At 42.8% G+C, this 24,127-nt stretch overlaps 1 protein-coding gene across 7 annotated transcripts in view; it reads left to right on the top strand.

The window, feature by feature from the left end:
- The window catches only part of TEAD1 (TEA domain family member 1 (SV40 transcriptional enhancer factor)), a 165,428-nt gene that overhangs the window by 108,517 nt on the left and 32,784 nt on the right, over positions 1-24,127 (top strand). For 2 of the 7 annotated variants that reach the window (XM_014952567.1, XM_014952572.1), the window contains 6 exons: positions 5,721-5,785; positions 8,703-8,765; positions 20,360-20,371; positions 21,569-21,703; positions 21,895-21,941; positions 22,812-22,873. In XM_014952567.1, coding sequence (XP_014808053.1) covers positions 5,721-5,785; positions 8,703-8,765; positions 20,360-20,371; positions 21,569-21,703; positions 21,895-21,941; positions 22,812-22,873 — 384 coding nt within the window. Of the gene's footprint in view, positions 1-5,720; positions 5,786-8,551; positions 8,615-8,702; positions 8,766-20,359; positions 20,372-21,568; positions 21,704-21,894; positions 21,942-22,811; positions 22,874-24,127 lie in introns of all 7 variants that reach the window. The other 5 variants (XM_014952565.1, XM_014952568.1, XM_014952566.1 and 2 more) reach the window with 5 other exon arrangements.

The raw sequence follows: 24,127 nt of genomic DNA, 5'->3' as shown, positions 1-24,127 counted from the left end.
ATAACGTTTAAATAGAGGATGCCTTACTTAGGGGTTTAAACTGCTTAGCCAGTTGTTGACTTGCAGAGCTCTTTTATCTACAAGAGGCTTTTTGTTAGCCAATTTAGCTTCAACGCATCTTCAGAAGGCGGCACCGGCAAATTTTAGGCGAGCTCTCCCAAAGCCGGATATTCTGCCGGCAAAACGGACTGGAAAAGTGCCGGGGCTGAACACTATGGTAGAGCAGATCTTCCACTGCAGACCATGAGCAGTGCTGCCCATGGCCACCTTCTGAGGAAGGAAAACGTTCCAACCAGCCCACCCCTCCGACGATGTCTGCACTCGGACCCCCGAGACACAGGGTGGGATCTGGATCCGGCCCATGCTCAGCAGCGAGACAAAGGGCTCAGTGCAGCTCATGGCCTCTCGGAGGAGAGCGCTTGTCTGGGGTGCAATGAGCTTGTCAGTAGGCTCCTCGTCAAGCCAAATTCCCACTAACTCTCCAAATTTGGTGCCTGGGCACACGTGTGGCACTTTGCGATCACCAGGCTGACGTAGCAGCTTTGAGCAGAGGCGACCAGAAACGGAGTTTACCAAAACCAGCTTTGCCATGGTGAAAATACAGCCATGAGCGTGATTTGGGAGATGAAATGTTTGTGCAGGTCTGTCCCCAGACTTTGTGCTAAGGATGTGAAATGCCTATTTCAAGCCACAGTCTTGTAGAATTTGGAGAAATTCATAGCACACCATTATCAGAAAAGAATAGGCTTTTCTGCTTGGTCATTACTTGGATTATTTTGCTGAGTATGAAAGCTTTTTAAAATTAGCTGTTCATTTTCAAATTGCTAACCGGCTTGATTTCCCACACTTGTCTATTTTTATCACATTTGGATGGTGCCTATTACTGGGAGCTGGGAGGGCGGAGGTTTAATTTGTGTCATTAATGTTCTAAATAAAGATGCCCGCCTGCCACAGGGCTGGCGGCTCCGCCAGGACGTGATGCACCGGCTCGCTGCCCTGCTGCTGGCGGGGACCGGGTTTGAGCAGCGATGCCTGTGGCCAGGACCCGGGGAAAGGGACCCGGTGTGGCTGGGGACACGTCCACAGTTCATATAGGTCCTGATAGAGCTGCTTGTGGTGGCCTGATGGCTCAAGCACACAGGTGGTGGTGCCATTTTTGGCCCACGAAGGGGTTGCCAGGTATGTCCTTATCACCCAGGGGGAGATTTTCACCTTTGGAGGCCTTGCCCATGCTGGGTGAGTGGGGCCAGACCAAACCTCTGCACCAAGGTTGGCTCCCGGGAGCCTCGTGGAGACCTTTGTGGGGGCTGATGCTTGGCTGCTTTAGCATGTTGTTGGAAATACCGTTAGTGGGGGAGGCTTCCCCACATAAGGGCTCTCTGTTAGAGCAACAACTGCCTCCCCGGAGGAGAGGCGGGTGGGAGCCTCCTCTCTTTGCAGCTGCTTCTACTTATTTTGAACAAGAAGAGCAAAAATGTCAGTCCTCCATGCTGCCTGGGGGAGGTGTCCAGGATCACCACACACTCCCTTGTTCAGGGAGATGCTCCTCAGGGATGGGCCAGTTTCGTAGGATGGAGGAGCCTGTGTCCTGATGGTTGGCAGGAGCAGGGCTGCCCTTGGGCCCTAACCATTCCCCTGGGGGGGACAAAATGAGGCTCTGGCACCCCACAAAGCCTCGCAGATTTTCTAGCACTTGCACCGTTTTCTAGCTGAACCCCCTTTTTACTTCATGTCACGATTAAAAAAGATGTTCTGTTGTGTAAAATACCTCTTTCTCAACATCAGTCCGAGGAGAATTATAGTTTGCAGTTGCACTAACAGTACAGAAAGGCATGACAGATAAAGCCTGAATTTAAAAGGAGAAAAAAAACCCCTACAAAATCATACAAGAAGCCTATATAAAATATTTGTTGTGGTCCTCTCCTGATCCTTTCAAGATCCTTGCAAAAAGATTCCTGCGCTGTGAGGATGTTTGATCTGACTGGGCACCTCCCCACGCCTCTCTTTGATACTTGAACCAAAACATTCAAAGTAGGAGACTGTTGTAGCAGATGACAAGAAGAAGGAGATGAACATCCACAGTTCATAAACCTGACCTCTTCTCTTCTGCCCGGCAGTTTCCTAGATATATATGACAGGGAGTTTGAGGAAGGGCGTATACGGAAAGTAATTCCACAGCTGAGCTCTTCTTAGAGAAAAACAGATCTATTTATTAATGAGCATTTTTCACCCAAAGGTTTCTAATGGCCAATTAAAGAAGAGCCGTGAGTCTCTTCTCATTCCCAAGAACAGGAAAGGGTGTTTTAAGGATTATTCAGCCTTCCTTTCTTTAAAATCCTCTCTGCGCCCTGGTCAGTTAGAAGGTCTTTTTTGTTAGTATCTGTCAGAGTTGGTAAAGAAGAGCACCGGTCTATGGTAAATAACATAAAGGCTGGAAACTTTTAGTCTGGGACATCTATCTTGTATATCTCAGGCAGTGCTCATGGTTGTGTTTATGGCTTTTTGGTAGTGCAAAAAAGAAGTTATGTCTTTTCAGATCATTGTGGCTGGGTGGAACACATTTAGTGAGCGCCGTGAGGCTCAGTATCTTCTGCTCTGTCTAAACCTGGTGTGTCTGTCTTTGCTGAGTTGAAAACATGGCTGTAAGGAAGACCTAAGGCTGTTGCTTTGGCTACTTTGTATGGTTCCTTGCAGAGTTCCTCCTCCCTGTAAGTTAAATTATTCCACCCTGTTGATGCTTCTTGAGCTAGGCTCCAGCTAGACTTCACCTTAAGGGGAAGCGATCACTTTGCAAAACCACAATCTTGTTAGTCATACCCCTGCCAGCTAGATAACGGCTAGAGAAACCCTGCCTTGATTCAAGCAAAGCACTTCATGGATGGACTGGGGCTCAACTGGAGCACTTGGCTGGTATTTTGAATAATACAGTCTAGACTTGCAGTGCTTGGTGTTTTTTATAAAGCTGCTTTTCCTGTCAAGTGGCTGCCTGGGAATCTGAGCTTTCCTTTAAAAATAGTTTTTTAGCTCTCTTGACTGGGAAGAAAGCTGTGAAAACTTGTGAAGGTTTAACTCTTCCTTCCTCAGCTGTGGCTGAGAGCTGCCTTAAAGGGCAAGGGGTGGCTGGAGTGACCTGTGCTGTGACCATGTATCTGAAACATCTTCAGTACAGAAGGGGGGACGAGAGATGGCAACGCGTCTTCTACATCACCTTATAGAGTCATTGACCTTGCAGTCACTGGCTGCTGCTAAGGACAACCTGACAGTGCTTTTTGCGCCGAAAAACTATTCTAGGTGCTTAATGTATGCACATACTTGAAGATATGCAAGGAAGGAGGGAGGACATTCCCCAATTAAATCAAAATGCGTGTTTAGAAATATGCAAATGGTCATGTCACCTATCATACGGGTGATTGCAGGAATATGGTGATCTCTAAATCTCACCATACCACAGAGGGTTTCTCTTGCAGGCTACTGCCCCTTCAGGCTTCCTGCTGGCAGGTGGGGAAATGGATCTTCCTGGTTTTCTTTTAATTTTTGTATATCGTTTTACTGTCTTCTAGCCTTGTGCTCATAAAAGAGAGAGGTATAAAAAGTACCAAGCAGAAGGTTTTGGAAAACTCTTGTCCAAAGCACGCTTAGTATGATGTGCCATTGTTATATACCTTTTCCTCTCCCTTCTCCTTGCTGTGGCCCTAGGCTCTTGGCCTCTCTGTTGGTTCCTTTTCCCAAACTGTATGGTATTTTTGCACTGTAGAACTTTTCCATCTAATATTAATGAAAAGTAGAGCAGCTCCATTTCTGTCCATGCCCAACACCTGCAAGTGAATTTGCAGTCCCGTCACTGGGAGGTAGCTGCTGTTATAGCATAAGGACACAGCCACCACTATGAACGCTAATTCTCCATAGTTGAAGTGAACTGTTTGGATGATGAGAAAGAACATGAGAATAGATACAGAGATTGAGCATTCCCAGGTTTCACACAGTGAACACAAAGGCTCTTGTTCACTGCATATGGCAAGTACCTTGTGGGCAGGACATGTTGCAGAACTACTGTCCAGCCAAAAGACAAGGTCTTGCGTGAAATTAGGTAACTAGCTGCTCCTTATGCATACAGCAATCCCTCATTTGTGTGCAGAAATGTTGCTTGTTTGTGTAACTGTTTGCTCACACCAAATTTACCTCTTGAAATTTGTCCTGAAGAGACCTGCTGAAGAGTTACAAACCTCACATCGCCCTTACAGTGGTGCGTTGCGGGGAACCTGGCACACAGTCCAGACCAAAACAAAAAGGGAATCAGAGAGAACACAGCTCTACTCTGAAGCATGTTGATATTTCACATTCTAGTACCCATTTTGCAAACAAACCATGGAAGAGAAAGGAGCCATGAGACATTTAAAGCAAAGGGTGTAAAACAAAGTTCAGAGGGGAAGACAGAAGGAAAAGGGAAAAAGAAGGTCCAGTTTGACTAATTCTGTTCAATATTCCAGTCAACAAAATAGCCTTCAGACACAGGTGTGCTACTTCAAAACTTCCCTCTGTCTTCCCCACAACATCAAACTGAAAAAGCTTGAGTCCCTGGCTGATATAATATATAATATCTTTCTGCACTCCCCAGCTATGTACTCATCCACTTTAAAATAACTTGGTGGGTGACAAGTTATTTTCTTAACCTCCCTGTTTTCAGCTTGCTGCTAAATCAGTTTTCTCATTTTCTGCACACAGGCTGAATGCAAATAACTCCATAACTTAGGACTTGTTGAACAAGTATATTTAAGTTATTACAACTCGTGGAGAAGTAACATAATATGCAGTGAAAATAAATAGGGTACCACATAAGACTGTGTTATCTTCCATGTCAGCAATATTTAGGAAGGAAATTATTTGGAAAGAAAATGTTAGTTTGTATTAGGTAGCATAACGTGTGACTGAAGACGAGTCAAATAGCCATTTTAGAAACTTGGAAATACTGTACATTTCCAAGAGAAATAAAACTCTAAATGACAAACCACCATGTTGATTGGCCTCACTGCAGCTGGAAGTTAGGCACAGCAGGGTGATGGCTCTTGTGCACAGAGTTACGGGTGTGACTGATAACTGCCTGAAGTGGGACAGTGATTTCCCTCAGTGGAGGAGGCAGAGCGCTTCCTGGCAGGAAGGATAGATTTTGCTGTCCTCCTCCTCCTAGAATAAAAACTTGGAGAAAAGCTGATGCAAAACCGTAGCATCTGGGTGATTGGCGCTTCGGCTCGGGTGGCACACGACCTTCTCAAAGCAGCTGCTCCTCCCGGCAGGGGTCCAGGTGGCCCAGCGGGGGGCAAACGCCACCTGGCACAGTCAGAAGCAAAACCAGAGGAGCCCAGATCTTGTGTCAGCCCCTGGGATGGGGGGTTCTCCATCAAGAGATTATCCTGGGCACCACCGCTGACCAATGAGGTGCCTCTCTGCCTGCAAACAGCTGCAGGACTTCAGCGGGACAATGCTGAACCCATAGCCCTCCGCACTTAGTTCACATGGAACATGAACTGTCTGTTAAGAGAGAAGAGAAATACTGATGAACGATGAAAAACACTGATAAATAGTTTAGCAGAGGAAAAGTGGAGTAGGTGTAAGGAAACATAAGCCTCGTATGTATGGAAGTCATAACTTTAAATGTGTTATTTTAATGGTGTTTACGGATGTCATGTCACTTGTCCCTTACCATGAATTTTTCTTTGTTTCAGGTAGGAATGAATTGATAGCCAGATACATCAAACTTAGAACAGGGAAGACACGGACCAGGAAGCAGGTAAAATAACCTGATGGGGAAGTATGCATGTCAGTGAATGACAAAACATGGCATTTTTGGCTGCAGTGGCTGTCTGTGCTTCAGCTCTGATGAGATGATGTATTGACTTCACTGTTCAGGTTAAATACATGCTGTTTAGAAAATATTTAAAACTCTGTTATTTTTATGTTGTGCAGTGGCAGTTTGAGAATGCACTTTTTATTAATCTATGTGTACATGAAGCTATTATCCCCTGTATTTGGGGGAAAAAAAACCTACAAAAGCTGAAGCAGAAGCACAAAGCTTTGTGCCTTATTTCTCTATAGGGAAAATTACAGAATATAATAATTATTTTGAGATGGTGAATAATAGAACTTCTAAAAGTCCAGCCAATTCACCTATATAATAGAGGTTATGGTCCTTGGATATGAGAGGTAAATAAATAAAAACTATCTGGCAGGACTGCTTCTAATCATGCTCTCAGCTTATGGGCCATACTTGCTACAGGAGGAAAAAATAACAAAAAAATTTACCTAAGAGCCTTCAGGCTCCTGGTCTGTGACCACGGCAAGATTTCATTCATCAAAGAGACCTCTAACCAGTCTTAAGTATTTTTCTGATGATTATCACGTAACCATTAACTTATCTCATATGACTAAATCCTTTAATTTATAATATCCACAGTGATCAGCAGCCTCACAGAAGGCACACACTCTGTGTTGTTGATGCAGTGGTTACTAAACCCTTGCGCTGTTTCAAAATGCTTTGCAAATTGCAGAGTCCCCTCACTTTCTCTAATGTCAAGTGCGAGATTCCCCATCTCCCCATCCATTTGTGTGACGAAGGGGAAGGCAGAGGCTCGTACACTCGCATGCTACGTGTGTTTTGTAATGCAAGGAAAGGTGATGCTGAGTCAGCACGCACAAAGATGGCCTGCTGCCAGTGCTCGGATTTAAAGTACTTTGGCCTGGGTGATATTTTGCCTTGGGTGGTGTCCTTTGTCAGCTAGGAAGTAAATGTATGTAGAAAGGATGGGAAAAGGCGTGAGAAAGGATAAAAACTGTAGCACGTGGTGAAGGAACAAACAAAAGATTGGCAAACAAATCTGAAACAAAAGACAAAGTCCCAAGTTTATCCCTGCTACGCCCATGCGAGCTGCAGGAGTTGGAGGTTATGCTGGGATCTGAAAATTGCATCAGGAGTCAAAATGCAGACCTTGGGGCTAGATCCTTGGCCAGCGTGTGCTGGTAGAGCTGCGGTGAAACCAAGAAGGCTATGATGGCTAAAAATATGGCGAAGTTCTGCCTCCCTGCTTGCATATCCCTCTTTAGCAATTCATAAATCACTATAGACTGTTTAGAAAAGTTTGATTGTCCTTAGAGTTTCAACTGAGCAATTAAACGTTACAATTGTGCTTCTTGTATAACCTTTAACACCACTAATACCCCACTGAAAGCAAAACAAATGAACATGTGTGAAAACTTGGTCTACTTGTTTGAATACAAAATTGCTTAGTAAGCAATAGTATAACTCTGAATTACTGCAAACTGGTTCCTCAGCTGCTTCCCAAAGAAGTCTCTGAAGGTGGCCTTCAGGGGCTATGCTCATTTATGCATTACTGTTTGCTTCCCTACTAAAAATACAGGCTTTTTGGTACTATTGTCATGGAATAGTCTTATAAAGGGAGGAAATCAAGTTTTGTTTCTCCTTTTCTTTTACTTTGTTCTTTCCCAGACAGGAATTGTAACGAACTTAGGAAAAATGTACACTTGATACGGTATACCCCAGGTCAAATAAGAATAAGAGACTTCTCTTTAGCGGTTTTTACCATCGCTGCAGGTTTTAAACCTTCCCACAGAGGGCTGTAGGATGCTGAGCAATGTTGGTCATTTTTTTGCTGGCATATATTAAGCCCTCATCATCAGTAGCATGGATTTCAGTAAGTGCCTGAGTAAACAGGAGTGTTAATCTGGGCCCAGGCCCTTCACTGCACAGGCAACAACTTCTGACCAGTAACTGGTCTACAGCAGGACTGGGTTTACACAGATTTCTTACCAAAATGTAATGACGATGGGCCAAACCTGGACATCACCCAAGCTGATGTCAAGTTACTGGTCCCCACTTACGTGAGTGTTTTGTGGGCTGACTTGATGCTGAGATTACCGAGGAAGCCAACACAGGTTCTGGGACCTACGTTGAGCCAGTGTTTTATCATCTGTTCCAGAATTTAGACCATTTCAGTGGGGTCAAAATGCAGCCTGAGGCTCCTCATTGAAGCTGCAGAACACAATAAATAATGGATAAAACTTCTCGGTGCCAAGTTATGTCTCAAGCCTAGTGGCAAATGGTCAGAGTGGGCATCTGCATCTCCCAGCAGATGGGGTAGAAATCCTGTCGGCTCCCAGCGCGAGAGCGCAGGGCCTGGGCACCGATGGGATTGGTACCAAAGCACCTGGGCTGCGTCCAACTGTGAGCTGTGTCTTCTATCTTGTAGCTGAATGCACAACCTGGTGGGTTACATTTTTATTTTTTTTACTTTTTTTTTTTTCCTTATTCAATTCACTGCAGCGATGACCTGTATTGTTAAGCCTCGGTGCTAAGAGCTTGGTATCTGGCTGGGAATGTGGTATCTTTAACAGCAGAGCTTACTGAAGATGCAAATAACTTCCTGCCCTCAGAAAAGTTGTTTTTTTTTTTAAAGAAAAAAATAGACATTTAAAATTTGATTTGCTTTTTGTTTTTCTTTTGTTTGTTGTTTTTTTTTTCCTATAAATCTGAACAATGTAGGTGTCTAGTCACATACAGGTCTTAGCAAGAAAGAAAGTTCGAGAAATTCAAGCCGCCATTAAGGTACGTTTGGCTTGCCCAGTTGTAGGGGGCTTTTCATCTCCATGGTTACAGGCTTTTCCTTTGTTTCCTCCCTTCCCCTACCCTGCAGGTGTCTAGTCACATTCAGGTTCTTGCCAGAAGGAAATCTCGTGATTTTCATTCCAAGCTGAAGGTATGCGCTTTTCTGCTTTTGGGCTTGTGGTTGCTATGCCTGTCCCTTCCTCCTCCCCGCGGTGATGGGCGAGCGCCTGGTGCTGCTGTGCCTGTAACCTCGTTTTCCTGCATGTGGTAGCTGTCTGCGTCTCTTTGTGTTTAATCTCCGTTTTCTGCACTAGCATTCACATTAAAAACGTTGTTTTAACACTGTCCAAATGCAAAGTGAACTACTCTTTGTAACAGCTCAGCACCTAAGCCTGATTTTTAACCCATTACTCTATTTTTATTGTTTTTTTTTTTAACAGTTGAGTGCTAGGAGTGTATTTAAATACACAGGGTTTTTATGCAGTTGTGTAGACGCTTTTTCTTTTTTGCTTTTTCCAGAAGGGTAATTGGGGTAATTGTTTTCCATTCCCAAATGTTTTTTGTCTGTACTTTTGAAATGCTATCAAGAATACTTAAAATAGATTGTTTATTCCAAGTGCCAGAGAGCACAGCTTATCAAGATTGCTCTAACTATAAGGTGTTTCTAGAGTACAATCTAGTATCACCTCAAGTTTCATACAATTTACAAGATTCGCTGAAATTTTATTTTTTAACATAAAGTATTGACATTTAGTCTTTGGAGAGCCTCAGTCAGAGTCCTGTTCAGGGACTATTAAGTATGTTTGCTTAATCTGACGTGATAAATTGTACATGTCCCCGTTTTCCCTGGTTTCCATAAAATATATTCTAAGGCTAAAAAGAAACTCTTGGAAATGCTTAATAGGGGTTTCTTGGATTGCTTGTTTTTTCAAGTTTTCCAGCGGAGATCTTGGGACCCTTTTTGTTTTGTTTTCACATGACTTAAAGTGGAAGAAGGTTTTTTTGCAGTTTTTGCTGTTGATTTTTTTTTTTTTTTAATAAGAAGCGAAGGAACTTGTAAATCTTTTACTTCCCTCCTTTTTTTCTTTTTGCCATTATTTATTTTTTTTTTCCCCCAGACGAGAACAAATCACGTTTTTGTTCTAGCTGAAAAGCAAAATGTTTCAGAAAGTAATTTCACAATACTAAGCGGTGAGCGCTGCGGATGCTTACCGCGATCCTGGAACTGCAGCGTATGAATAACAGCCTGGCTTTGTAACAGGCCGCCTTGACAGAAGCACTGGGTTTTTCGTCCGCAGTGGGCAGCATGCTGGCAAGCTTGTATGGCTGTTGGTGGCTGGCTTTTTAGCTGCACTGGCTGAGCAGTTGGGGTTCGTAAAGAACAACTAAGACAACTTAAACGTACTGCTTTTTAACCGAGGGTGCAATAATACAGAGACATGTAGCATTTTAAGCTTAAATTGTCAATCCTTGATGCCTAAAATTAAGTATGTAAGTAGGTGGCCTTACTTTGAGAGGTGCTCAGCAGCTCTCAGGGAGTTTTATAGGCCTGGTGAGCGCTCAGGGCTACAAAAATTAGGAAGCCCGCTTAGATACCAAAATACAGGCCTAGGAGCCTAACAAAAATATTGGATTTACTGTTCTAAAATACTTACTTTTCGGAATGCCCAAAATAGCTTAAAATATGAAGACACTTATAAAGCAAAAAATATTTTAAAGTACTGCACCTGCTGTCTGATTTTTATTGAAGCTTTCCAAAGATGAAAGAAGCTAGGTAAACCCTAGTAATAATTGAAGCCTCTAGCCTAGATGCCATTTGCAGCAAATAGAGATCCAGAGGGATTTTTCATTTTAAGGAGCTGCCTGAAGAAGGGAAGATCTGTTAGGGCAACAAATTATTTTGTAAGGGCTTCAGACCTTGCAGCTCTTTCCATCCATCAGTGGGTTGCAGCTCCCTCAGAGCTGAGTAGAAAGTGGGAGAGCCGCCATTTTGGTGCAAGGAATTGACTGCTTCAGGAAGAGTCTCCCACCTCCACAGCCTCAACACTCTGCAGGGGCACTTGCTTCTACTCTACAACTACACAGTGAAGGAGTGCACACTAGTGACAGGAATTTTCTGGCCCTTGGACTGTGGGTCCCAGGCTGACCCTCCTGCCCTCAGGATTTAGCTTCCCCAGGAGCCCTGACATAACTTTGGTGACTCCTTCATGGCCTCCAGCTGGAGGGGCGCCCAGAAAGGGTGGAGGAACCAGCCTCTCCCCATCTCCCTCCTCTTTCTTGCCATTTTTGGTCTCAGCAAATGAGGTGCCATGGGACAACTCCAGCCCTCTTGCACAGGGCCTGTCCAGAGAAGTTGCAGCCTCCCACAGACCTTTTTCTCCCCACATGGAAGAGGTGAAACTCTGATGCAAGAAGGTGCCATACGGAGCTGCCTTTATGAGAAAGAGAACCCTCACTTTTTTCTGCCAGGGAGTTGTAATTACTCCACAGAACTGGGAGAAGCCACTGATCTGGAACGCCGCTTCAGACATTTTGTTAGTGCTGCTGCCCATTTTCCTTATTATTCCTGTGTTGAACCATCCGTATGGTCTAGTGTCCTTTGAACACTGCCTGAGAAGGGTATCACTGATGTGAAGGTAAGACCAATTGAACAAATTTTGGCATCTATGAGTGCCCATTGTTTCAATGGGAGCCATTTTGACAGCAGCCTGGACTTCTCCACCAACCTCCTCAGGAAGATGATGGACTCTGTGTTCTCCTGGAGTGGGCACTGCCCACATTTACCAGTGAAGGATGATAAAAAAGAAGATAGCCAAGGGGAGCTCTGCTTCCCACCTAGGCCAATCTCATAATTTTAAGAATGAGCTGGCTCTTGCAATTACTCTGTAAAACCTGTGATTCATGGCATCCAGGGGAGCAGTTACTACTTAGAAGAAAACACATGCATCTGATGTCAAGTTTCCTACCTGCAGCATGAGGGGCAAGCATTCTGTGGATTAATGTAGAGATCCTTCATGCCGGTCCATAGCAGCAGGTTCAGTCAGCACTGACCTGAGGCAATCTCCATCTCCCAAGTTTCTTCCTCTTACCACCAGACATCCCCTCTGCCCACCTCCCGTGCATACACAGGGCAGGGCATCGCAGAGAAGCTGGTCTTTCCCTGTGTGCCAGCACTAATTTAGCTGAAATAAGAGATCTTTCTGTCTCACCTTGGTCCAAACCCTGCTCATGGCGAGGAGAGGACTTGGACGAATCTTCCTGTGTTTTATCATCTGCAAAAATCCAAATGGATGGAAGGATTTCAGAGCGATCTGAACCCATTGCATTGGATAGAGTATTACGGAAGCTTACCTAACAGACTGAAATCTCACCTGCATGCAATAAAGTCTGCTTGTTCCAGCAAAGTCTCCTTTCTTGGATGATAAGTACCTACAGTCCCTCTGGATGGATGTATCCTTAGCCTGCAAGAAAGAGAAGTTTCACATGTAAATGCTATTGCTGAACTTCAAGACCACCAGCAGAGAATGTCCCTTTAGCTCTCCAGAGATGTTGCACATTTTAATTCTTTTTACAGCAGGAAAATATTCCTATTTTGGAGATTTTAATCGTAGTTTTCTGAGGTTATTAGAAACTTCCTGAAGTTAGAGAAATTTCATCTAATGAAAATGGAAAGAGAGGCTGAGATAAAGCTGACCTTGGAGACCGGTCTGAAAGGAGGCTCCTCTTCATGACGTTTCCTCTCACGCAGAGTCTGAAGGAGGCAAAGCAGAAGTTTTATGCTCTAATGTTGTATTTACATGTCAAATACACTAGTCCATAGTGTTAGGTCGCAGCATTTCCCACCTTTGCACTGACAGAGAGTCTTTTTTTTTTTTTTTAATAAGAAGCGAAGGAACTTGTAAATCTTTTACTTCCCTCCTTTTTTTCTTTTTGCCATTATTTATTTTTTTTTTCCCCCAGACGAGAACAAATCACGTTTTTGTTCTAGCTGAAAAGCAAAATGTTTCAGAAAGTAATTTCACAATACTAAGCGGTGAGCGCTGCGGATGCTTACCGCGATCCTGGAACTGCAGCGTATGAATAACAGCCTGGCTTTGTAACAGGCCGCCTTGACAGAAGCACTGGGTTTTTCGTCCGCAGTGGGCAGCATGCTGGCAAGCTTGTATGGCTGTTGGTGGCTGGCTTTTTAGCTGCACTGGCTGAGCAGTTGGGGTTCGTAAAGAACAACTAAGACAACTTAAACGTACTGCTTTTTAACCGAGGGTGCAATAATACAGAGACATGTAGCATTTTAAGCTTAAATTGTCAATCCTTGATGCCTAAAATTAAGTATGTAAGTAGGTGGCCTTACTTTGAGAGGTGCTCAGCAGCTCTCAGGGAGTTTTATAGGCCTGGTGAGCGCTCAGGGCTACAAAAATTAGGAAGCCCGCTTAGATACCAAAATACAGGCCTAGGAGCCTAACAAAAATATTGGATTTACTGTTCTAAAATACTTACTTTTCGGAATGCCCAAAATAGCTTAAAATATGAAGACACTTATAAAGCAAAAAATATTTTAAAGTACTGCACCTGCTGTCTGATTTTTATTGAAGCTTTCCAAAGATGAAAGAAGCTAGGTAAACCCTAGTAATAATTGAAGCCTCTAGCCTAGATGCCATTTGCAGCAAATAGAGATCCAGAGGGATTTTTCATTTTAAGGAGCTGCCTGAAGAAGGGAAGATCTGTTAGGGCAACAAATTATTTTGTAAGGGCTTCAGACCTTGCAGCTCTTTCCATCCATCAGTGGGTTGCAGCTCCCTCAGAGCTGAGTAGAAAGTGGGAGAGCCGCCATTTTGGTGCAAGGAATTGACTGCTTCAGGAAGAGTCTCCCACCTCCACAGCCTCAACACTCTGCAGGGGCACTTGCTTCTACTCTACAACTACACAGTGAAGGAGTGCACACTAGTGACAGGAATTTTCTGGCCCTTGGACTGTGGGTCCCAGGCTGACCCTCCTGCCCTCAGGATTTAGCTTCCCCAGGAGCCCTGACATAACTTTGGTGACTCCTTCATGGCCTCCAGCTGGAGGGGCGCCCAGAAAGGGTGGAGGAACCAGCCTCTCCCCATCTCCCTCCTCTTTCTTGCCATTTTTGGTCTCAGCAAATGAGGTGCCATGGGACAACTCCAGCCCTCTTGCACAGGGCCTGTCCAGAGAAGTTGCAGCCTCCCACAGACCTTTTTCTCCCCACATGGAAGAGGTGAAACTCTGATGCAAGAAGGTGCCATACGGAGCTGCCTTTATGAGAAAGAGAACCCTCACTTTTTTCTGCCAGGGAGTTGTAATTACTCCACAGAACTGGGAGAAGCCACTGATCTGGAACGCCGCTTCAGACATTTTGTTAGTGCTGCTGCCCATTTTCCTTATTATTCCTGTGTTGAACCATCCGTATGGTCTAGTGTCCTTTGAACACTGCCTGAGAAGGGTATCACTGATGTGAAGGTAAGACCAATTGAACAAATTTTGGCATCTATGAGTGCCCATTGTTTCAATGGGAGCCATTTTGACAGCAGCCTGGACTTCTCCACCAACCTCCTCAGGAAGATGATGGACTCTGTGTTCTCCTGGAGTGGGCACTGCCCACATTTACCAGTGAAGGATGATAAAAAAGAAGATAGCCAAGGGGAGCTCTGCTTCCCACCTAGGCCAATCTCATAATTTTAAGAATGAGCTGGCTCTTGCAATTACTCTGTAAAACCTGTGATTCATGGCATCCAGGGGAGCAGTTACTACTTAGAAGAAAACACATGCATCTGATGTCAAGTTTCCTACCTGCAGCATGAGGGGCAAGCATTCTGTGGATTAATGTAGAGATCCTTCATGCCGGTCCATAGCAGCAGGTTCAGTCAGCACTGACCTGAGGCAATCTCCATCTCCCAAGTTTCTTCCTCTTACCACCAGACATCCCCTCTGCCCACCTCCCGTGCATACACAGGGCAGGGCATCGCAGAGAAGCTGGTCTTTCCCTGTGTGCCAGCACTAATTTAGCTGAAATAAGAGATCTTTCTGTCTCACCTTGGTCCAAACCCTGCTCATGGCGAGGAGAGGACTTGGACGAATCTTCCTGTGTTTTATCATCTGCAAAAATCCAAATGGATGGAAGGATTTCAGAGCGATCTGAACCCATTGCATTGGATAGAGTATTACGGAAGCTTACCTAACAGAATGAAATCTCACCTGCATGCAATAAAGTCTGCTTGTTCCAGCAAAGTCTCCTTTCTTGGATGATAAGTACCTACAGTCCCTCTGGATGGATGTATCCTTAGCCTGCAAGAAAGAGAAGTTTCACATGTAAATGCTATTGCTGAACTTCAAGACCACCAGCAGAGAGTGTCCCTTTAGCTCTCCAGAGATGTTGCACATTTTAATTCTTTTTACAGCAGGAAAATATTCCTATTTTGGAGATTTTAATCGTAGTTTTCTGAGGTTATTAGAAACTTCCTGAAGTTAGAGAAATTTCATCTAATGAAAATGGAAAGAGAGGCTGAGATAAAGCTGACCTTGGAGACCGGTCTGAAAGGAGGCTCCTCTTCATGACGTTTCCTCTCACGCAGAGTCTGAAGGAGGCAAAGCAGAAGTTTTATGCTCTAATGTTGTATTTACAGAGGCAAAGCAGAAGTTTTATGCTCTAATGTAGTGTCAAATACACTAGTCCATAGTGTTAGGTCGCAGCATTTCCCACCTTTGCACTGACAGAGAGTCAAAGTCACCTCTGTCCATTCAGAAGAAAAGATGGATTGGAAGTTGTACATAAATAGAGATTAAAGATCTTCACAGCAGGATGTACATCTGCCTTAGACTTTCATTTCAGGTATTTTTTCATAGTGCAAGATTAATTAGACAGAGACAAAAAGAAACATTAAAATGCCTACAGTTCACACATATTACATGTTTTAAAATCCATTATTCTGCATTCCACATTGAGGGATAGAAAGAAAATATTGTTGTCAATTATAAAATGCTAAAGATAGCTCTATACTTTTTAAATGAACAATGATAAAAGCCTTGAAAAATTCCCTTTGATGTGAATGGAGTCTTCAGCATTTTGAAATACAATAAGATGGATTAATTGCTACTCATTAGGCAGCAAGTTGGGACAGCTTTGAATGCGCATTCTCTTCTTGGCATTAGCTATTGCCTGGCTGAAATAGCCAGCTTTTGTATTTACTCCTGTCTTCTCTAATAATAAGCAAATTGGAGATCAGGGCTAGAAACACTGAAGTGCTCTCTATCTTTTGTCCAGAACAATTGTATATTTTCATGATTTGTTTATCTTTTTTGAGCTACAGCTAATTATTGCAAAGGTTATTTGAATCAATACGAGATCTGAGCAGAAATAACATCTGCAAAATTGCTTATTAGGAATCTATTTTATGTTAGTGTTACTGTAATATCCATTTTGTGAGCAGATTGTTGCTTCTTCTCTTAAGTAATTTTTTTTTCCCTTACAAGAAAAGTTTTGTATTTTAAGTATTTGTACAGGTTTTAGGGCTTATTGAATTAATACTGTGTTCTGTTCTGCTTACTTTTCTTCATACTGTCTTAGATTTTTTTCCCGAAGTCATAGATAACATGGTATTCAAAGCTTCATTTATCATTCTGGGATAACAGTTTTTATTTTTTGGCCATAGGACTCGTTTGAACTGATTGATTGAATTATTCTTCTGTTTATGTTGGATTAAAAGAAAGTCAAGCACAAATCCTTTTGTGCTTGTCATGTAGAACTCTTGTTTCATGTGGGGCTTTTATAGATATTAAGGTTTATAATTAGATGATACTGGGGAATTATTATTATCTAATTTAACTGTGTATTTTGCATTCCAAAACTAATGGGTGAAAAGTAAACCTCAAGGGCCTGATTCATTAAAAGTTATAGTCTTCTTGCATTAAATTCTTAGCGCTTACGCCTTCCAAAGACAGTGTTTGCAACTGCCGCCAGAAGTTGGCTAAAACATGAGGCAGACTCTGATCTCCATTACAGTGATGACATTTTAGAGGTTTAGTGGAACTACACCAGATTTCCACTGATCATACTCTAAATCCACCTCAGTAACATTCATTACTAATTACATACCACAGCACAGAAGACTTTTATAAGAGGAGGGGAAGGCAGCAGTCTAAGAGTGCAGTCTGTTACTGTTACAGTGTCATTCCTGGGCAGCAGCAATCCCATCAGAGCTCATAAATTAAGTAGGATCAAGCCAGGTCAGGGCCAGATGGACCCATCTAAGGAATACCTTAAGCTCCAGAAGGATTTAATGATTCAGTAGGAGATACTGTACCCCCAAGCCTCTGCCGAACTTCATCATGGGACTCTGCAGCACGCGGGGCCAAACTTTCATTTTAGGTATGTAGGTGTAAACTAAATTGACCTGAAAGGATTTGTTCCAGCTTTAAACAGCAGCACAAGTGAGAGCAAAACCAACCCCTTTCTGTCTTGGACAAGATAGGGAATCATAGTCTTAACTATTTGCAGTCATTAAAAATCCCACAACGTTCCTGTTTAGAGTAGGGGTGTTAACCCATTTGTCCTGGCCAAATTCCAACCTGGGTAATTACTGTAATCTGCCTGTTTAAATTACCCCTGCCGTTTTAATTGGATATATTACTTCTCTTGCTGCCTAAACTGTGATGTAATACCATTGTGTGTTATTAATCAGTTTACCAAGTTTCATCCCAGAAGTGGCCGCGTTGCAGTGATAGGTAGAAAGACTCATTCCCTCCTGGATACGAGAGTTCTCCATTACAGTGTAAAAAAACCCCAACATATACTTGTTTTTTAAGTGGCAGACAAGCTAATATCTCAATTTAAATAAACAGCTTTAATATGTGGTTTTCTCATTTGTTTTTGAAGACTATGAAGTCTGCTTGATTACACAAGCATAGGCCACCACCTCGCAGGTCTCTAAAATGTTTCTGGAGCTGAAGGTACTTTTTTGCCAATGGAAGTCAGAACCTCTTATGTATTTGTAATTGATTTTGAATTGAATTTGATTTCTTTCATGTTTTAATGTGAAGTTACACTTACTTTGAGAAAAATTGATCTTCCAACTATGTAGAAGTTCCTAAGCCTGCAAAAGGTGAAACTTCCCATTGTTGTGTGTTGGCCTGAGTCAGTTGATGTCCAGTGGAGCTGGCAGATTTGTCATCATTGGGAAACTTTGTGAAGTCATTGAAATTCCTCAAGACGAGCCCTATTGCAAGGGCTGTATTTCTGAGCTGTCATCCTATATGTTTTTGCTTTCTTTCCATCCTCCTGAAAATGTAGTTGGTCAAAGAGGATGAGATAAATGGCCACCACAAAATGTAGAACATTCTGGGGTGAAAAGCAGCAGTTGGCAAGAAGGAAGTACACCCCTTCTCATGTCATGAAACAAAAGATGGTTTTTGTCTTCCAAAAATCCCTATCACTGTTCCTAAGATTAAGGATCATCAGACTCATGGCTAATGGAGGCTAAGGGCTCCACAGGAGAGTCTAAGTGTGAACAGAAGGTTTTGAAGGAAGTGTAAATTTTTGAAAAGTTTCCTTTAGTTCATCTATGATAGTGGGATTTACCCACCATAGTTGTTGCCATGTAGAAGTTGGGTGTCCGGGCTCCTATTCTAGTCCTTGGACAGTGGCAGCATTACAGAAGGTAATGCACTTGGTTGTGTGTTGGCCTGAGTCAGTTGATGTCCAGTGGAGCTGGCACATTTGTCATCATTGGGAAACATTGTGAAGTCATTGAAATTCCTCAAGACGAGCCCTATTGCAAGGGCTGTATTTCTGAGCTGTCATCCTATATGTTTTTGCTTTCTTTCCATCCTCCTGAAAATGTAGTTGGTCAAAGAGGATGAGATAAATGACCACCACAAAATGTAGAACATTCTGGGGTGAAAAGCAGCAGTTGGCAAGAAGGAAGTACACCCCTTCTCATGTCATGAAACAAAAGATGGTTTTTGTCTTCCAAAAATCCCTATCACTGTTCCTAAGATTAAGGATCATCAGACTCATGGCTAATGGAGGCTAAGGGCTCCACAGGAGAGTCTAAGTGTGAACAGAAGGTTTTGAAGGAAGTGTAAATTTTAGAAAATTTTCCTTTAGTTCATCTATTATAGTGGGATTTACCCACCATAGTTGTTGCCATGTAGAAGCTGGGTGTCCAGGCTCCTATTCTAGTCCTTGGACAGTGGTAGCATTACAGAAGGTAATGCACTCCAGTTGGTTTTGATGCCTGATAAGGAAGAAATACATTGTAGGTGCTTACTGTGCTAACAATAGCAGGAGGTTAGCCGTCTGCCTCAGGCTGGAGACTTTAGACAGCTAAAGAAAGGTGAGATGAACTATGCCACAGATAAATCATTTGCCCTGGGCTCATCCAACTCCCAGATACAGCTAAAGAAAGGTGAGATGAACTATGCCATAGATAAATCTGGGCTCATCCAACTCCCAGATGTGGACTTTCATATCCCTAACAAAGCTTTTACTTTTAAATTCTCCTTTACTTTAGATCCACCTAATGGACTTTCATATCCCTAACAAAGCTTTTACTCTTAAATTCTCCTTTACTTTAGATCCAGTAAGGCCTTTGTAGCAGCAGAACAACATGAGTTTGGGAACTTGGCAGGAACACAGACACTGGCTGCACCTTCATGTGGTGACACTGGCATGGCTGGTTGCAGCCAGGAGGCAGTGTAGGAGAAAAGGCTGTAATCCTGCAGCAGTTCAGGAGAACAAGAAGGTAGTCACAAAAGTAGCGCTCATCTAGTTTTGGAGGTTGCACGTGTCTCTTGAATCATGCATTTCTCACACAGGGTATCAAAACCCTGTGTGATTTTTTTTTGTTATGATGCAGGTGACTGTGGGTGAGACTTGCATGGCGTGGCATTTCCAAGCCAACTCACCTAAGAAAAAGAGGGTGGGGGGAACAGAAGAGGGGGGAAAGAACAGAAAAATCTGGTGAGGCTAGCACTTCCGTATTGCTTAAGGACACCTCCTTACTGTCATGTTTTCATGATGGACGGTCGTTCTTTTGTGCAGGAGAATAGAGAGGTCAGCTTACTGGAAAGCTACATGAATCTCAGGACACTGTCACCTCTTAACACATACTAAAGCATTTTTTAGCCCACTGGTCTGCAGACGTCCAAAGGCAGCCTTCCTGTGTCTACACAGGAAAGCTACAAGTTGGAGAAGGGACCACGTTTTGTTCATGCGCTGATGGGATAGCGTGTCTCTCCTTCTCCAGAAGTTGCTCTGTAGATGTGCTGTCAGCAAGGCTTGGACAGGTCAGAAGGCAGGCAGCACCACAGCCGGTTGCACTTGATGCTCACATCCCGCGAGGTGCCGAGGGGGGACCCCGCTGGAGCAGCTCCTGCCCTGCACCACCTGCCCCTCTCCCAGGCTGCACCCACAGAGGCACCGCAGGGACTCCTTGCACAGCTCAGGGAAACAAGCTCAGCAACAATCCCCTCCGTTCAGGATCTGCAGCTTTCACACAGGGAGGCAGAGGTTATTCCCCCCCCCCCAGTGTTTTGTTGTTAGTTTTTTATCCTTTTTTTCTTTTCTTTTAATGAATCAGTCCCTAGGTGAAAATAATACATTTGTTTAAATGTGATATTTAATGTAGAGCAAACTGCTCTTCCTTTGTCTCTTACTATTTTGTTCATATTTTGCTAAGAATCTGCTATTCTACACAAGCATTTTAATAAACTGTTTGTTGTTGTATCCAGGTAACAAGCATGGTAAGTATTTTAACTAAACCAAGTATTATGTACCTTAACTGTGCTTGGCAGAATTTTTGGCTAGCTTTTCCTGTACTTCTAGCCTTTGCTGTTTCTAATGGAGCTATTCAAAGGAAGAAACTGCTCACCTATAGTACTACTACATACAAGCTTTAGAGGGAGCATATGTGCAAAGTCATATATCATATAGAAGAGCATGCATCTCTTGCCAGCATGCTTGCTACTTTGCTTGTAAAATAAAACTAGAAAAAAACCCAACAAAAATCCTTGCTTAATACTGCTTGTGTTCCTTCATTCTAAGTCACGTACCTAAATATTAGCACTTATTAATACAGTACTTCTGGATGAGGAACTCCACTTTACCAGATAGTAACAGTCTGTTATTTACTTATTTTACCTGACATAAGATATGCACTTAGTTAACTCTGTTGCATTAAGAGGCTTTCCTTTTCCATTCTGTGATCATATGTGGTCGGCAGTGAGTAGGACTCGAAGCGCTGCTGTAATACAAGTAATTGATAACAACACATCTTTTCCTAAACTTGTTCCTGTATGCTTGAAAACAGCAGAAATTTTATGGCTGATATTTTTCTTTGGGAACACTGTAAATCAGTAAAATGCCACAATTGGAAGCTTAAAATGTTATTTACATTTTTGTTATCTACCTTTTAAAATACTGGTCATAAAAGAGAATCCAAACTATTCCTAAACCTGTAAGCACGAAGAAAAATCTGTCATTGTTTGCGAGTCAGTCGCAGTTCTGTGTTCTCATTTTACAGCGTAATATGAAGGGCAAACTTCTCTTAGATCTAAATGATAGAGCTCAAATCTCAGTGCTCCCTGTCCTGCAGGCAGAGCCTTAGCAGCAGACCGTGTTTAGTCCAGCCTAATTCAAAATCAGCAGAATTTGCCCAGATAAACAAGTGGGCAGTAGTTTGGTCTCCCAGAGCTTCCTGCCTGTTGGCAGAGCAGACTGTGAGAATTCAGGTCTACCATGCATGTCTGAGAGGAGGTTTTGCCTTGAGGTAGTTTGAGTGTTAGACTCCGTGCTGTATTTTTTTTTTCCTGCATGGTTTGCTATTTTTTGCATTTTCTGTGTGGCTTTTTAAGTTTTTAGTTACGTGCTTGTAGCTGCAGTTACTTAACATCATTTGTTGTGCCAAATGTTTTAAGACTCCTGTAATTGTCATATTAAAGGATCAGACAGCAAAGGACAAAGCACTCCAGCACATGGCAGCAATGTCATCAGCTCAGATAGTCTCAGCTACTGCTATTCACAACAAGCTGGGCCTGCCAGGAATTCCCCGTCCTACATTTCCTGGGGCACCTGGGGTAAGTTGTTAGCCGAGTCCCAAAAAAATCTCTGTATTCTCTAACAATGTTCAGTTGAAAACTAAGACTGAATGAATGGATTAATGCTTTCATTTGTGTTTGCAAAAGGAATCATGCTTGTTCAGAAATATCCAAAATCTTTCAACAAAGAAAACAATTGTGGGTCTGTTTGTTTGTTTTTCCTCTTTCAGTTTTGGCCGGGCATGATTCAAACGGGGCAGCCTGGATCCTCACAAGAGTAAGTCTGAAAATTAAAATATGCTTCTATATGTGGTGTGGGGCTGGCTTGTGCATTTTGCTGCCAGGAGATATCCATGAGGAAAGAACTGGCAAACTTTTCAAAAAAGGAGGAAAAGATAGTTGTAGGAAAAGGAAGAGTCTTTCCAGTGATGTGAACTCGCATTCAGAAAGATATAAGGGATCCCAGACCTCAAAGCTGAAGCTGAATACCTAATAGGCACACTCCTTTTTCTCCCATTGTATGGTGAGATGCAATGATAATGCCCAGGAAGCAGCTGGTAAGGCTTTGCCTGTGAAAAAGTTTCCAGCACAAATACTTCCATCCTCTTTTAAATATACGCTACTGGAGGCAAGAGGGATGTATTTTCTTGCAGGGCAGGAGATGACCACATGATGTCCATTAGTGGTCAGTGGCACCGTGGTAGCAACAGCACCATATGGAGAAGGAAGCTTTTGCCCCTCTGTCAGATGTTATGTTTTGAGCCCTGCAGTGGTCTCTGGAGCAATATTTCCCAGTGATAATTTTCAGTTTCTCCCTGCCGTATTCCCTTGAGGTCCATGGGAGACTTTGTGCCCCTGTAGTTCAGTGTCCTCTGGGTTTATTGGGAGTCAAAGCAATCACCATGCACGTCTGCTGCGATACTTGCAATAGGTGTGTCAGGTTTCCTGCTGGGTGACTGAACACAGATGAATTCCTTGCTTTAAGATATCGGGCGTAATTGTCATCCCTCTCTCTATTACCTCTTTACTGTCTGTGCAAGGAAGAGATATGTTTGTGGGTGAACAGTCATTAACCATCTATATTCTTATACTATGTGACTCTAGTGGAATTTACTGTGTATGAATTTTGTGTAACTCTTTATTCCAGCGTAAAGCCATTCGTTCAGCAGGGCTATCCTATACAGCCATCAGTCACAGCTCCCATTTCAGGTAATTCTTCCATTTATACTCTCCTTTGAAAAGACTTGAATTATGTACTGAATGTGATGTATTAATTGTTGAGATGGACAGAGCCACTACTCCATATTTAACATTCCCTGTATCCAAACCAAACACAAGTCCCAATGTCCTATGGCCTGATGATATATGAGGGAAAATCATTGGGTTTGGGCGGTTCGTTTTGGTTTTTTAGCATTTTAGGTAGGAAGCACTAATACATATGCAAGGAGTGCATATGTGATCTCCAGTCAGCATTCCATATTGTAAGAAAATATTTTGTGAAAAATGACTAATAGGATGCATGTCTGCTTCCGCCTGTAATAAGAATATGCCTTAATTTATTTTAAACTGAGGCTAAAAATTCTTCTAAAACCATATATGTTTAGCCTTAAGTATAAAACATCTCTGTGTATCTGGTTGTTGATAGGTCTTCCCCTCCTGAAGGTCTTGCTCTGCCTGGTACCACTTTGATAACTACCTAATGTTTAGTCTGACTTCCGTTGCTCAAACTGATCAAACCCTTCCCATGGCTACTTCCCTTTGCCTTTTCCCAAGTTGGTTTCATGTCTAATTTCAGGACAGATCATTATTTTTTTGCAGATGATAACAAAATTTACGTCTCCCTTGCCAAATGACCCCATGCCTCTGACTGTTTGAACTGCCATTTTCTAACTCTTACCAAGTTTTTTATGATTTTCTAACTTGCTGCTGTCTAATGCTTAAAAACTAAGGGTGTCCTTTTGCATCCCTGATTATTACCTTTTTTTTTGATGTTCCTTATTTATAACATTTTTTCTAAGACAGACATTTTGAATCGTCTTCTTTTATTCTTCTATGTTTTCTCTCAGAGTAAAATTATTAGTATTTCTAAATCAGGCAAAACTCACGCATGAGTTTTTGCTTCATTAGAATTCCATCTCATGTGTAACCAGCCACATTTGTAATTCTGCATTTCATACAAGCCTCACACCTTCATTGCCTAAATTTGAGGAGTGGAGTCAGGTACCATACTCCCATTACAGGATGTGGAAACACACTACCTGTGGTCTCTCCCTGGTTCTCAACCTAGTTCAGGATTGTCTTTATTTTTTAGCGTTGCCGTTATTTTCAAACGGTGCAGGTCCCCTGCTTTCCTTGTGCCTGCATCTCTCCCAAGATCAGTTTTGCCTTCAAGAGGCTGCCTTTTCCTTCTTCCTTTACTGTTTTGTTTCTTTCTCATCTAATTTTCCATGATGAGCAAGAGAT

The sequence above is a fragment of the Calidris pugnax genome, unplaced genomic scaffold (assembly GCF_001431845.1).
Source record: "Calidris pugnax isolate Ruff unplaced genomic scaffold, ASM143184v1 scaffold248, whole genome shotgun sequence".
In the NCBI taxonomy this organism is placed as follows: domain Eukaryota; kingdom Metazoa; phylum Chordata; class Aves; order Charadriiformes; family Scolopacidae; genus Calidris; species Calidris pugnax.
Note: the sequence above shows the minus strand (reverse complement) of the source record. Positions and strands in the feature narration are given on the sequence as shown.